Here is a 15183-nt window from a genome sequence, read left to right on the forward strand (position 1 = left end):
GCAGAAACTGGCCATGGAACATGCTCCTTCCCAACATGTCAAAATACAGAAATGCCGTGAAGACAGCTCATGCGTGCTTTTCTCTAAGGTTTGGGACACAGAGACTGAAATAGCAAAAGTAATTGGGGTTCTGTGCCTTTAGAGACCTTCAGATTCTCTTTTGTGGAAGAGATGATGTCTCTCCCAGCCATGCCTGGTTTCTGGTGCACTCCAAGGAGCTCAATTCTGGCACAGAACCATCTAGGCCACAGTGAAGATGGGGAGGGGGGAAGAACAAATGATAGAGAAAGTGAGAGCCAGGAGGCCTGGCACTGCTGTGGGGCCCCAACCCGGGAGCTTTTTGTGCTTTATCGGAACACGTGCTTGCCAGAGATACTATTAATGTTTGAGAGGGCACACTGGAAACTAACTCACACCACTTTAAAATACCTATTCTTATTCCACCTAAAAAGTCTCTATCCACCACATATTTATATAAGAAGTGTGTTGTTGAGACAAACCAGAGATTGAAGTGAGGATTTTTAGCATTGATCACACACCACAGGCAGTAGGGTCTTCTGAAAGGATAGCTGCCGTGGGGAACCTGCATTCGTGTCCGTAGATTTGCCTCTTCTCTCCTAACCTACACTGGTCTGTCTTGGACTTTGAGTAGTACCGTCCCCCAGCTGGGATCTACAACATCACCCACTGGGCACTTAGAGCAGCCCACTGAGTTATGCAGGTGGTGATGAAGCCTATTCTCCAGTAGCTAAAACTCCACGTCATTGACCTGGATGCCTGTCTGTTTCCCATCAGGAAAGTCTCAGCGAGAGAGCTGTCTGAACAGAGTTCAGGTTTTCAAAAATGTTAATAGTCATGTGAAAGGTCCAAATCTGTCGCTGGCAACCAATACCATCTGGGCTTTGCCCTGTGTCCTTTTCTTCCTTTTCAGAAACTGTCCGGTAAATGCGTTCTTTTAAGTAGAAACAGTGTTTCATGGGGGAATTCCAAAGCAGCTAGTTCAGGGAGCAAGGCAGTAGGGTTTCACTGAGCACATCTCGGGCTGCCGAGATGCTGTGTGTACACTGTTCATTTTGTTACACAGTTACCAAAGAATGAGTGCTCCCTCCCGATACTGTTGATAGCTTTTACTGCCTTGCCAAGGGCAGTTCTTAAGTGTGGCTTGCTTTGATATTTTACGTGCAAATGTACACATAGAGACAGCCCAGTTACTTAGGCCCAGTGCTCTGCCTTAAATGTCCCACACCATTGTCCTCTGTTGGTTTCATATCACCAGGGCAAACGTGAGCTGAGTACAAAAGGGAGGATGGTGGCCTTCTGCTTTAAGATTCTATTTTATTTTTAATGAAATGTATATGTGGGTTGGGGTACATGTGTGTACAGGTATACACGGAGATCGTGACATGACAAGACAACGGTATCAGATGCCCTGGAACTGAAATGACAGGCAGCTCTGAGCCACTCAGTGTGAGTGCTGGGAACTAACCTTGGAAAGTGTAATATGCTCTGATAACCACTGAGCCACTCTAAGTAGAAAGAGTATTGTCTTGGTTAGGGTTTCTACTGCTCCAATGAAACACCATGACCAAAAAGCAAGTTGAGGGGGAAGGGTCTATTTGGCTGACACTTCTACATCACTATTCATCATCGAAAGAAGTTGGGGCAGGAACTCAGACAGGGCAGGAAGCTGGTGACAGGAGCTGGCCCAGAGGCCCAGAGGTGGGTGCTGTTTAATGGCTTGCTCCTTGTGGCTTGTTCAGCCTGCTTTCTTATGAAACCCAGGACCACCAGCTGAGGGGTGGCACCACCCACAATGGGCTGCAGCCCCTCCTGCCCTCATGCCTCCATCCCTTGTCAGTCACTAATTAAGAAAATGCCTTACAGACTTGCCTACAACGCAATCTTATGGAGGCATTTTCTTAGTTGAGGTTCCTTCCTGTCCGTTGATTTTTGGTCGTGTCAATTTGACATAAAACTATCCGGTATACCCTGACACAGGGAGAGCCAGAGGGTAACATTAGGAGAGGATGCCAGTCAGTGCTATCAGGAGGCTGAGGGCACTGAGGAAAATTCATGTCCAGTAGAGCTGGGTCTCTCCTCCGTGCTGGGGAAGCATGCCTAGCAAGAGATGAGAACTGAGACCCAGAGTGCTTGTTCACACACTCAGGAGATGCTGCCATCAGTCTTGGAGTAGAACAGTCAGGGTCACACTCTTATTCCTGATTCCTGCCCTTGGAGACTTAGAACAGAGAGAACTCAAAGTGGAAACCAACCAGTGGTCAAGTCACATTTCCCAGGAGCTTTGGGGACGAAAGCCCATGCCCGGAGAAGTCCATACGCAGAGAAGCCCCTCCTGGTAGAAATGTCTTCTATTCAGCACCTGGGTCCTGGGGAGCAGGTAGTCTGAGAGAGGAGATGCATGCTCTGGAAGCTTGAGAGGGTCATGTGCAGGCTGAGGCTAGAGAAAGGTGGACTCTCCGTGTGTGTGTGTGTGTGTGTGTGTGTGTGTGTGTGTGTGTACACATATATACTTAGATATACACACATATATATGCATACATATATATAAATCTTTCCATGTGGGTATAATATACACATATACATGAATATATACGTATTTGAATATATTTTCAAATATCATTCAACACTAGTGTACTGGGGCACTATTCTAAAATCTATCCATAGGGCCCCTCATAATTCTTCATGGTAATAATTATCATAAGCTCCATTTTACAGCTATGTAAATACAAGCTCAGAGAGTTGAAGTGTCTTGCCTTGAGGTTACACAGCTATTAGATAGCCAGAATGACAGCCGAGCTGCCCCCACTTCACCCAGGCCTCTGGTGGAAATCCTGGCCTGGAGTAGGGTCTCCTGGAAGGTGGCTGTCCTCTCCATCCTCCATTCAGCAGGTCCTGGAATTCTTTGTGAGAACCGGTCTGCTCTGCCAAGCTTGAAATGGGAGCAGAAAGCAGGGAGTGCTCTGTGCAGAGATCTGTGTGGATTGTCATGCAAGGCAGGTGAGTTCTCCGGAGTGAGGGCTGAGAGAGAGCATTTAAATTCAGGTCAAGGAAAAGGTTGACCTGCTGGAAAAGCTGCAGCAGGTTCTGAGGCTGGGGGCAGAGGGCAGGTTTCTGAATGGTCCCTGTGGACCCCACTGCAGCTCTAGGCAATGTTGGAGCTGAGAGCGCTCATCAAGGGCTCCCCACAAAGAGCATCCCTTGCCGCTGCATCTGCATTTCTGAAGTGGAGCTTTTTGATTCTGTGTCTCCCAAGTCATGATGCCAGGGCACGGGGACACCCTGTACCGAAAGCAGCTCCCGCTCACTCTGTTGTGCTAGATGCAGCTCCCTTGGGGAGTTCCAGGATTTTTATTGCCCGGGTGATCTTTCCTGAGTCTAGCTGTTGCCAGGCAGTGTGTGGGAAAGCCGCAGCGAGTGTGTGAACATGACTCTACGAAGAGACTCACGGTGAAGAAGCTACCGGGGGACTGAAACATGATATGATGCACAGAGTCTTAGATGTCATGTGATGTCACTGGGGGAGGGGGGAGCTGAATTGTGAGAGGCAGACTTGAGGACTGAGGTCACGGGAGGAAACTAGACAAGGAGGCAAAGGCAGGACCAGTGCAGGCAAAGACCTGGCCACCCTCTCTTTGGTCATTCAGGGAAGGACAAGGCCAGTGCAGTTGCAACTTGGTCAGATATGAGATCCACAGAGGGATGTAAGCCCCTTGTAGTTTCCTGTCTGGACTTGGCTAGGTTTCAGTACCAATTATCATGGTGAAATACTTGGTCTAGATGTTTCTGTGAATGTATTTTATAGGTACTCTTAGCACCTGCAATAGATAGACATTGCAAGCAGTGAAGATTATGGCAGCAGAGAGGGGACAAAAAGCAGGTGGTTGGTTCACTTTGCAAAGTGAGACAGGAAGACTTACAGATGAGCAAGCACTGGGACACTCGGTTTCTCCCCACCCCCACCCCCACTAAATACAAAGATTGAAGCCAAGGCAACATCCTGAGCCCATCGTGGAAACTCAGGGGTCCCTCTCCTTTCCTTGGGTTAAACAGCTCAGTTTACCCTTGGTTACCATAGTCAGCATGGGTGACTCCAGCTTGTGTGAAATGGGGCAGAGCCCTCTGTGGTTTGGCCTGTGTTACGGAGAGTTTTACAGACTCACCTGTGTACACAGAGGTGAATAGATAGTAATCAATCGGGAGGCTCCAGTGTGAGGTGAGGCACTTGGCTCAAGACAGCAGACTGAACATGAAGCAGAGTCCTCCAGCCTCTCTGCATTATCCACCACAGTCCTTGCACCTTTCCTGCAAGCCCCAGCTTTGATCTCCTCACAAGCACGCCCCTTCTTTCCTGGCTACCTCATTCATCAGCATAGACAGTGCCTAGCACACAGCAGCTGCTAAATAAATACATATGCATACATGAATGAATGAATGAACGAATGCCCAACTCCTTGGCCTGAGGCCATAACCTAAATGTGTGCACAGCTGAACTTTAGCCCTTGAATAAAGCTTCCTGAAGGCAGAACTGGAATTTGGTCCACCTATATATCCCCAACACCTAGTACAGCATAGCACTTAACAGACTCACGAGAGAGGACCACATGATGATACTAACCCATACACCATGGCAGCTTGAGGCTTCCTGAGTCCTGCCCAGAGTTCTGTGCTGTGTGGCTCTCCTGGGGCTGGCCACAGGAAGAGAATTGCTGCTAGGTCTCAAGTGAAGACATTCCAACTTGTCTGCCATTGCCAGGGTTGCCCATGCCCTGCCTTAACCCGTTTCTGCCTAATTTGGTCACTTTGTGGTAGATCTTGGATACCCCAGCCATGTGTTTGCAAACTCATGGCCCAAATTAGGTCTTGGCATATTAGAAATGTAGATTTTTCTAGTCCTACCCCAGACCTTCCGGATCAGAACTAGCTTCAAGCGACCCCAGGCCATTTGCACATCTGTTAAAGCTTGAGAAGTGCTGAGATAGCAGAACAGAGACCTCGTGGAACTAAGGGCTGGCTGGCACTAGGCAGACAATTGCTAATGACAGCCAGTAGTAAATGCTGTGCTGAGGAAAACTCACCCCAAGAGCTGACCTTGAAAGTTACCGTAACAAATCTTCACTTGTGTCCTGAGCAACAGGAAGCCTAGGGGGATGGGCTTGTTGGGGACTTGTTGGGGACTGGTTAGGGACTGGTTGGGGTTAGGGAACTGGCCTGTGGCCCCTGGCTGAGAGGGCAGGCTTGCTAGTGACTATCTTTGTAACTCACATGGTTATGCTGAGGCTGTTTTCCTCTGGGAAGCCGCGTATGCAAACTTTGCCTCATTCTAGCTGAACAAGTCCCTGCAGGAGCCTTGGGTCCAGGAATGATGCTGTTTATCCAGGACGCTGTTTATCCAAGAACTCCTGTCTGTCAGGGACCCACATTCTGTGGCTTGGCCCCGTGTTCCCTGTGATACAGACATACCCCCCCCCCCCCCCGCGCGCGCGCGCGCTTCCTTATTTCCAAATATGACATCAGAGATCCTCGGTGTTGAATTGAAGTTCTTTTTTTTAAATGTTTTATCATATATTAATTATGCACAGTGATGGCTTTCATTTCATTTTGACCTTTTCATGCATAGTATAGCCTGATTATATTCACCCTCTTGAGCCTCTCTTGTCCCCCTCCCATGCCACCGGCTTCTTTCCTCCTTCTGACTAACACCATTATCTTTCATCCCCAGTATTTATGGCCCAGTGAGTCTTGTCAGGATTGCTTGCAGGAGTGGGCCAGGCTTGTTTACAGTGCACACTTGCCTGAGCAGTAGAGGTGTAGCATGTACTGGCCATGGCTGAGCAAGACCATTCCACTCACTAGCCTGCATAGCACTTGTGGGACAGTGAAGGTTAGCCAACAGGGAGGGAAGGTGTTTCCAGCACAGCTCCCGTTACAGGAGCAAACAGAAATAGGGACCTCCCATTTAGTTCTGGTAGGCAGTGAACAGTGGTGACATTTGTGCATAGTGTCCGAGGGGTCTTAGGGACCTCCCTGAACAACAGTTTTTACAGCAGCATCCCACTCACATAGGGCACTGGGATTTTCATTCTGTAACCTGTGGCTTCTGGGAGCAGCTATGTCCACCCACACACTGTACCTCCATTTAAGCTTTCCACATAATGTTTGATTGGCTTATAGGTATCAGATTTCCTAATGGTCTTTCCATGCATCATCAGTGTGGACTGACAATCCTATCTTTTTCTTTCCCCATCCCCCTGCCTCCCACCCCCTATTTAAACCTTTCCTGTTTCCCCCTTCCTTCCTCTATTGCTTTCTAGTACTTCCCCTTAGAGAACCTTCTCCTTCCTCTCCCATTGGCCTCTCTCTACGTTTCTAAGCTCACACACATTCTTTCTCACGTAAATGCACATATATAAAAGTTAGAAGCCGGGCTCTACATGCGGGAGAGGACGCCCACCGCCTTCTTCCTGAACCTAGGCTTTCTGCACCCTGTCTAATGTTTCCAGTCCCATCCATTTCCCTGAATATTTCATAATTTCATTTTACGGCTGAGTAAAGTTCCACGTGTGCGTGCATGCATGTACCACATTTCCAATATCTGTTCATCGGATGACGGACATCCCGGCTGAATCCATTTCTTAGCTGTTGTGAAGGGAGCAGTGATGAGTGTGGAGGACAAATGTCTCTGTGGTAGGATGGGGCGTCTTCTAGCACACAGTGAGGAGAGTGATAGCTGGGTCCGATGAAAGTTCTGGGTTCAGTTTTTAGAGAAAACTCCAGGCAGGAGGCCATAGTGGCTGCACCACGCACGTTCCCACTGACAGTGAGTGAGTGCTCGCCTTTCCACGAGCCTTGGATAGCATTTGTTGTCATTTCTTTCCTTTTTAATAACCATTCTGATTGGGGTAAAATGGAATTTCAAAGTCGTTTTAATTTACGTATCCCTGACGGCTGGGGATGTTGAGCGCATTTTTAAATATTTATCGGCCACTCATATTTCTTCTTTTGAGAATTATCTGTTAAGTTCCTTGGCCTAATTTTTCACTGAGTTTTTTATTTATTTATTTTTGTTTGGGGTTTTTTAATTGTTGTTTTTAGTTCTTTGAATGTTTCAGATATGAATCAGCTGTCAGATATATCCAATGCAAGGAGTTTTCTCCCATTCTGTAGGCTGTCTCCTCTATGAACTGGGTTTTTTGTGGGGAGTTTTGTTTGTGTAGGTCTTTAATTTCACGAGGTTGCACTTGTCAGTAGTTAACCTTACCTTCTGAGTGACTGGCGTTAGGGGAAGAAGATCCTTAGCTGTGCCTGGGCTTTGCCCCTTAACAGCTTCAGTTTCAGGTCTTACACTAATGTCTTCATCCACAGAGTTGATCTTTGCACTGGCTTAGAGAAAGGAGCCAGCTGAATTCCTCTGCCATGATAGCCCATTTCCCTAGCACCGTTGGTAGACAGGCTATCTTTTCTTCAGTGTTTGGTTGGTTGGCTGGCTGGCTGGCTGGCTGGTTGGTTGGTTGGCTGGCTGATTGGTTGGTTGGCTAGCTGGCCGGTTGGTTGGTTGGTTGGTTAGTTGGTTGGTTAGTTGGTTGGTTTGATTTGGTTTGGTTTGGTTTGGTTTGCAACCTTACAGTGGCAGTCAGTTGACTGTGGCTGCAGGCTTGTATCAGCTTTCACTTCTCTGCCATATCTGAGTCTGTTTTCCCGTCAATACCTTGCTGTTTTTATCACTATCGCTCTGTAGTATAACTTGAAATCAGATATGGTGATAACTACCACTCGATTCTTTTTGCTCAGGGTTGCCATGGCTAGTGGAGGTCTTTTAAGATTCCTTACGAGTTTTAATTGAGTTGTTTTTTTCTTTAAAGAATGATGTTGGTAGTTAATGGGCATTGAATCTATAGATCACTTTTGGTAGGTCAGCCAGTTTAACAAGTTAAAGTTTTCTGATCCATGAGGGTGGAAGAGCCTCTTTATCTTCTAGAATCCATAAATTTCCTTCTTCTGCACTTCAATGGTTTCATTGTACATGTCTTTTGCTTCTCTTGTTAGATTTGTTCTACATTTTTGAGATTATTTCCCTGGTATCTTTCAGGTATTATTTACTTACATCATTCATATATAGGAAGGCTGCTGAGTTGTGGGTGTGTAATTTTGTATCCTGGTGCTTTACTGAAAGTGTTTATCGGCTCCCAGAATTTTCTGGTAGTCTTTAGGGTCTCTAAGGTATTAAATCATCGAATTTGCAGATACAGAAATCAGACTTCTTCCTTTTCTCTTTGTGTCTTTTTTATTTCCTTCTCTTCTCCTGTTGCCCTGGGTAAATTTCAAGCACTGTACTGAACAGGATACAGTGGACACCTTTGTCTTGTTCCTGATTTTGATGGAGGTGTCTTTTCTCCAGTTAGCATCATCGTGGTTTTCCTTCATTGTACACACCCTTTGTTATGGCTCCTACATTCCCTAGCCTCCCTCCCTCCCAGGGCTTTATAATGAAAAGGTGTTTTGACAAAAGCTTTTATTGCATCCGTCAATATGATTCCTGTCCTTGAGTACACTTATTAATTAGCATATGGTAAATCATCTCTGCTTCTCTAGAGTGAAGCCAACTTCATTATTGTAAGTAATCCCTTTGGTATGTCCTTGAATTCAGGGCACAACTATTTTATTGAGTTTTTCAGTATCTAAGTTCATCGGGGAGCTTGGTCTATAATTTTCTGTTTTGTTGTATCTTTCTTTGGCTTGGGTGTCAGGACATTGCTGGCTTTGTGTGTGAGTGTGCATGTGCACACATGTGGAGGTCAGGGGACAACTGGAGGAGTGGATTTTTTTTCTCTTTTTTTTATTAGATATTTTCTTTATATACATTTCAAATGCTATCCCGAAAGTTCCCTATACCCTCCCCCTGCCCTGCTCCCCTACCCACCCACTCCTACTTGTTGGTCCCGGCATTCCCCTATACTGGGGCATATAAAGTTTGCAATACCAAGGGGCCTCTCTTCCCAGTGATGGCCGACTAGGCCATCTTCTGCTACATATGCAGCTAGAGATATGAGCTCTGGGGGTACTGGTTAGTTCATATTGTTGTTCCACCTATAGGGTTGCAGACCCCTTCAGCTCCTTGGATGCTTTCTCTAGCTTCTCCATTGGGGGCCCTGTGTTCCATCTTATAGATGACTGTGAGCATCCACTTCTGTATTTGCCAGGCACTGGCATAGCCTCATACGAGACAGCTATAACAGGGTCCCTTCATCAAAATCTTTCTGGCATATGCAATAGTGTCTGGGTTTGGTGGCTGATTATGGGATGGACCCCCAGGTGGGGTAGGGGTTCAGAGCTAAACAAAAAATTCTCAACGGAGGAATACCGAATAGCTGAGAAGCACCTGAAAAAACGTTCAACATCCTTAATCATCAGGGAAATGCAAATCAAAACAACCCTGAGACTCTACCTCATATCAGTCAGAATGGCTAAGATCAAAAATTCAGGTGACAGTAGATGCTGGTGAGGATGTGGGGAAAAAGGAACACTCCTCCACTGCTGGTGGGATTGCAGGCTTGTACAACCACTCTGGAAATCAGTCTGGCGGTTCCTTAGAAAATTGGACATAATACTACTGGAAGATCCAGCAATACCTCTCCTGGGCATATACCCAGAAGAAATTCCAACTGGTAGTAAGAACACATGCTCCACTATGTTCATAGCAGTCTTATTTATAATAGCCAGAAGCTGGAAAGAACCCAGATGTCCCTCAACAGAAGAATGGATACAGAAAATGTGGTACATTTACACAATGGAGGAGTGGATTCCTTCTTTTCTTTATACCTGTGATGGTTTGTATATGCTTGGCCCAGGGAGTAGCACTTTTAGAAGATGTGGCCTTGTTGGAGTAGGTGTGTCACTGTGGATATGGGCTTTAAGACCCTCATCCTAGCTGCCTGGATGTCAGTATTCTGCAAGCAGCCTTCAGATGAAGATTGAGACCTCTCAGCTCCTCCTGCACCATGCCTACCTGGATGCTGCCTTGATGATAATGGACTGAACCTCTGAACTTGTAAGGTGGCCCCAATGAAAAATGTTCTTATAAGAGTTGATGGTCATGGTGTCTGTTCACAGCAGTAAAACCCTAACTAAGACACTGCCTAATGTGTGTCCTGTAAACTTCATAAGGAAAGGCATGATGTTGGTTCTCTGATTGCTTTGTTCCCATAACCAACAGTGCTTGCCTGTTAGAGATGCAGGGTGGATGCTTGAAGAATGAACAGATTCTCCCTGTACAGATCCTGTACTGGTAAAGAAACATGGTCATGGTGTCTGTTCACAGCAGTAAAACCCTAACTAAGACACTGCCTAATGTGTGTCCTGGGCATCCAACCCAGGTATCAGGCTCAAAAGAAAACACTTTACCCACTGAGCCATCTCACCAGCCCATGTTTGGCTTAGTCTTGTTTTTCTAGGCCCTGAGGGACATCACTCATTCATTCATTCACTCATTCATTCATTTGAGTCATTCTGATTGTTAATGTAGGCACTTAGAACTGTGAGCCTTCCTCTTAGGACTGCTTCCATTATATTCTAAGGTTTATATATGACCAGTATGTATTTATTCAATTCTAAGACTTTTTTTCCATCTTGGTATCTTTATTATTCTACAGTGTGCTGCTTAATATTCATGAGTTTATGAATTTTCTATAGTTTCCATTTTTCTTGATGTCTAACTTTATTCCACAGTGGTCAGAATACAAGAAGTTATTTCTATTGCCCTATATCTCCTGAGACTTGCTTTATGTCCTAATACGTGATGAGTTTTAGAGAAAATTCTGTGAGCTATAGAGAAGAATATGTATTCTGCAGTGTTTGGGTGGAACATTTCATAGACGTCTGTTAAATCCATTTGATCTGTAGTGGCATTTAATTCTGTTGTTTCTTTGCGGACTTTTTAGTTTTGGTCTGGATGAGCTGTTTATTGGTGAAAGTGGGGCACTGAAATCATTCACCATTGCTGTGTCGGGACTAATCTATGACTTTATATCTAGAAGAAAGATTACCTACATTAAAAAAAAATCAACCAGTGTTCTAACTCTTGATGTACAAATCCCAATACACAAACCTAAGTAAAACGAAAAACCAAGACAACCCATATCCTCCAGAAACTACGAGTCCCAGAGAAACGGCCCCCAGTGGGAGTGACTTAGGCAAAGTACCAGACAAAGAGTTCAAAACCATAATCCTAAGTACATTCAGAGACATGAAAGAGGACATGAATACGCTCTGGATGAACCCAGGAGGACACAGGCTGCAGTTCTATTGGCTAGTTTTGAGATGATAAAGAAAGAATAGAGGAGGGACCGGAAGGGACAAAAGAGGGGGAGGGGGGATAGATGCAGGTCAATTTAAAAAGAGAGAGATAGAACAGTGAAGATAGTTGGTCTGATATCGTAGAACAGTCCCATCTTTCAGGGAGCTGAGCACAGGCCCTGCAAATCAGGCCAGATTATGCTTTGCAGAGAGAGGGAAAAGGATAGGGGTGGGCAGGGCACAGAATGAAGCCAAGGCAGCCCTGTTAAAATGGCATTGGAGATGAAATAAAGATAGGCTTGGTGTAGAAGGATAGACACCTGCCCGGAAATAGAGGTTCCGAGAACTGACTGAGCCGATGATTGCCGAACTCCATCTAGACTCTCCCAGCTCCTAGAGCCCTGTCGTGCATCCCGGACTTCCTCTGCTATGGATGCTCCCGTCATTCCTGCTTGGTCCTCCTGTGAGTGATCAGAGGACAGGCACTGTCCTGGACGGTGCTTTACGATGCAGTCTCAGGAGCTGGTCCCACCTCTGTGATTTCCCTCAGGGCAGCAGTTGTTAATGCTGGCTCGGGCCCTGTGCAGCTCTCATTACTGTCCTGTGTGCTACTTGTCGTCATGGTGAACGTTCTCCTGTACACTTTGGGTCCCACCATATTTTCGGCTACCTGAACGTCCTGCAGATCTGACCCCGAGTTTCTTTTCTTACATTACAATGTCCTCTTTGTCAGGTTTCAGAACATAGTCTTAGACCGTTTGCTGGGTGTTTCTCAAGCATGGTTCATTGAGGGTTGGGGGCTGTCAAGCCACCACAGCAGCAAATGTCTCTTTAAAGTGGCATTGCCCTTCTCCTATGTGGGCTGCCAGTACCAGGCACCCAGCACCAAGGGAAGAAGGTTTCCCACAGTGTTCCTGGTTCCTGTTCTTCTGACTGTTTTTCAGCTTACCCAGTTAATTCCCTGGAAGCTCTCATAGACTGCCCTCAGTATCACCTGACATCTTGTGTCTCCCTCAATTGAAGACAAATCATGACTCAGTTTTCCAGCCATCCTCCAGGGTCTGGGTAAAAGCTGTGTGGAATTGTCAGGGAGACCTGGGTTTCAATTCTAGGTCAACCACTTGCTTTCTGTGTAACCCTGAGCAGGCAGTCCCTCAACTGTGTTGCTGCTACTCAGATAACATGACATGTCAGCATTGAGTGCTTCATTTAGTAATATTAAACAACTTTGCACGGGATGCATACCTACTATGTATCAGCAGCATCAAGAGCCCTAATAAGATACAGTGGTGGGCAATTCTAGCAAGAACCTTGCCATCATGAAACGTTATCACTCTAGTGGAGAAAAATATCACCAACTGTATGGTCACGCAATAGACAATGATGACAAATGTGGGGGAGGACAGATATAAAAAAGGAACAGAGTGAGGCCTTGCAAAGACTGTGATCAGAATAGTGTCCTTCCAGTGCTATAGCACCTCTCTTATAACTCTGCACCTCTCTTTCAGGTACCTGGAAGGAAACCATTTAACAGCAGTGCCCAAAGAGTTGTCTGCCTTCCGACAGCTGACCCTTATGTAAGGAGCCTGCCACTAGCCAGGCATTTGTTTCTCCTTCCTGGGGTGGTGGGCTGTAGAGACTAAGAGAGAACAGTGCTTCAGCAGATGTAGCAGTTCTCACCCTGCATGCCTGCAGGGTGCAGGGAGAAGCAGATAACTGCGGGGAAATGTGGACCAGGCTGAAGTGGGAGGGTTTGCCCAGTGAGGCCTGTGTGCAGAAATAGCCAAGGCATAACATCATGGGCTGTGAACTACCTTCCTGTTGGATTGGAGGGAGCCTCTGACCTCTCCAGGCTCTAAGCTGAATTCCTGAGTGTTTTGGAATTTCAGCTGCTTGCAAGCTGTAGCCACACTTAGCTCTACCAGGAATACAAACAAGCATTTCTTCTTCCTTCTTTGGTTTCCTAGAAAATGTCTCAAGTGATGGTTTAAACCAAGGGCCTTCAATAATAGCTGCTACAAGCTTCAAGCCTTCCAAGAACCAGATAACCCTTGAACATGAGAAAGCAGAGAACATGAGGCAAGGCCCATGAGCTTTGTCCCTCAACAATCTCACTGTCTTGCCTTGTTGGAATCCAGAAGGGTAAAATTATGCCCTGAGCAAGTGGTAATGAAAGAAGTCATGTCTCCTTGAGAGGGTAAAGGAGCCAGTCCACAAGAGACAAAAAGGGTTCTTTCATAAAGTCAGAGGCTCACTAATGAAAAGTCCCAGAAAGTCACCATTTGGTCCCCATTCTTGTTCTCCAGAAACCAACATCTCTATGAGCATTTCTCAAACTCAGGGCTATGGACATCTGAGGCTAGATATCTATTGGTTAGGGGAGTTGTTGTGATTATTATGAGACACTCAGCAGTGACCTTGGCTTCTATTAGATGCCAGTAGCGCTTTACCCAAAAGTGACAGCCAAAAATGTCTGTAGACATTATCAAATGTCATGGCAGAAAAAGAATGCCCAGTTGAGAACCACGGCTCTGCTGTGTGGAATTGCCCAGGGAGAAGCTGTTGATGCTGCCATTCCGTAGTGTGGCTACACCTAAGTACAACATTTAATCAAAATATCTAGGCCTGGAACCCTGGATTCACAAGATTTAAAAGCTCCTTGGGTGCCTCCAATGTGCAGCTAATATCACCTTGCTCTTCTGGAAATTTATCTGAGGGAAAAGCCAAAGGGTGTGGTTGATAGAGATGTCTTCTCCTACCAATTTTGTTTCCCCCTAAGAGATGAATCAGATGGAATGAATAAACAACAGAGAGAGCACTGGTGATAAGAATTGATCAGAAGGCTGGATGTAGTGATGTACACCAGCAGGATTTGCTGAAGGAGGTGGAGGCAGGAAGATCACAAGTCCGAGGCCAGCCTGGGCTATGCAATTTTTAGCGGTGGTGGCACACACCTGTAATCCCGGCACTCAAGAGGCAGAGCCAGGCAAATCTTTTGAGTTTGAGGCTAGCCTAGTATCCAGAGTTCCAGAATCGCAGGGCTCAACAGAGAAACCCTGTCTTGAAAAAGACAAAATTGATAGAGGAAAGAAACATACTAGAATCAAGAGAAATGTTTTCTTATGTGTATGTTTTGTTAGACTAGAATATACAGCTAGACATGTAATTGAATGATTTAATCATTGAATGAGTAAACAAACGGATGAATGAATAGGCTATGACAATGTGAATGGAAAAAATAACATCTGGATCAGTGTATGCATAAGTAAATGGATGGATGGGAGCAGGATAAGTGCATGGATGAGAAGGTAAGTGGATAAATATGAGAATGGGTAGTCATACAGATGGGTAAGTAGAGGTGAGCGGGCATATGTTTAGACAGATGACCAAGTATGAGAGGGAGTAATAGGCAGGTGGGTGAATGGACAGATGAATGGGTGCGTGGATAGATGGGTGAACGGGTGTGTGTGTAGTAACGTATGGGTTGATTGATGGGCGGCAAACTCAAGTGATAGCTGTGGGCTCCCTTTGGTGCTGCTAACAATATTGTGGCTTTTCTGTTTCTCTTTACCTAGTGACCTGAGCAACAACAGCATCAGCATGCTGACCAATCACACCTTCAGCAACATGTCCCACCTCTCCACGCTGTGAGTATGAAGACATTTCATCTTTAACCTCTGCGGGCATGGCAATCTAGTCTTGGAGCCCCAGTCCTAGGTACCTTGTTCCAGTGGTCCTCATGGCTTTGGCTGTCCCTCTGAAAGGCAGACCTTAGTCATCAGAAGATGCCAGTTGGAGAGGTAGGGGTCTGGCAGATGGAGGAACGAGAAGCTAATTACCTCTGAAGAAGGCTGTCTTTGGAATGCCTTCTGG

General features: G+C 46.0%; 1 protein-coding gene across 1 annotated transcript in view; it reads left to right on the forward strand.

The window, feature by feature from the left end:
- Slit3 (slit guidance ligand 3) overlaps positions 1 to 15183 on the forward strand; it is a 587052-nt gene that overhangs the window by 514759 nt on the left and 57110 nt on the right. The window contains exons 21-22 of the mRNA NM_011412.3: positions 12819 to 12887; positions 14886 to 14957. Of these exons, the coding sequence (NP_035542.2) occupies positions 12819 to 12887; positions 14886 to 14957 (141 nt within the window). The remainder of the gene's footprint in view (positions 1 to 12818; positions 12888 to 14885; positions 14958 to 15183) is intronic.

This window comes from Mus musculus, chromosome 11, assembly GCF_000001635.26.
Source record: "Mus musculus strain C57BL/6J chromosome 11, GRCm38.p6 C57BL/6J".
Lineage (NCBI taxonomy): Eukaryota > Metazoa > Chordata > Mammalia > Rodentia > Muridae > Mus > Mus musculus.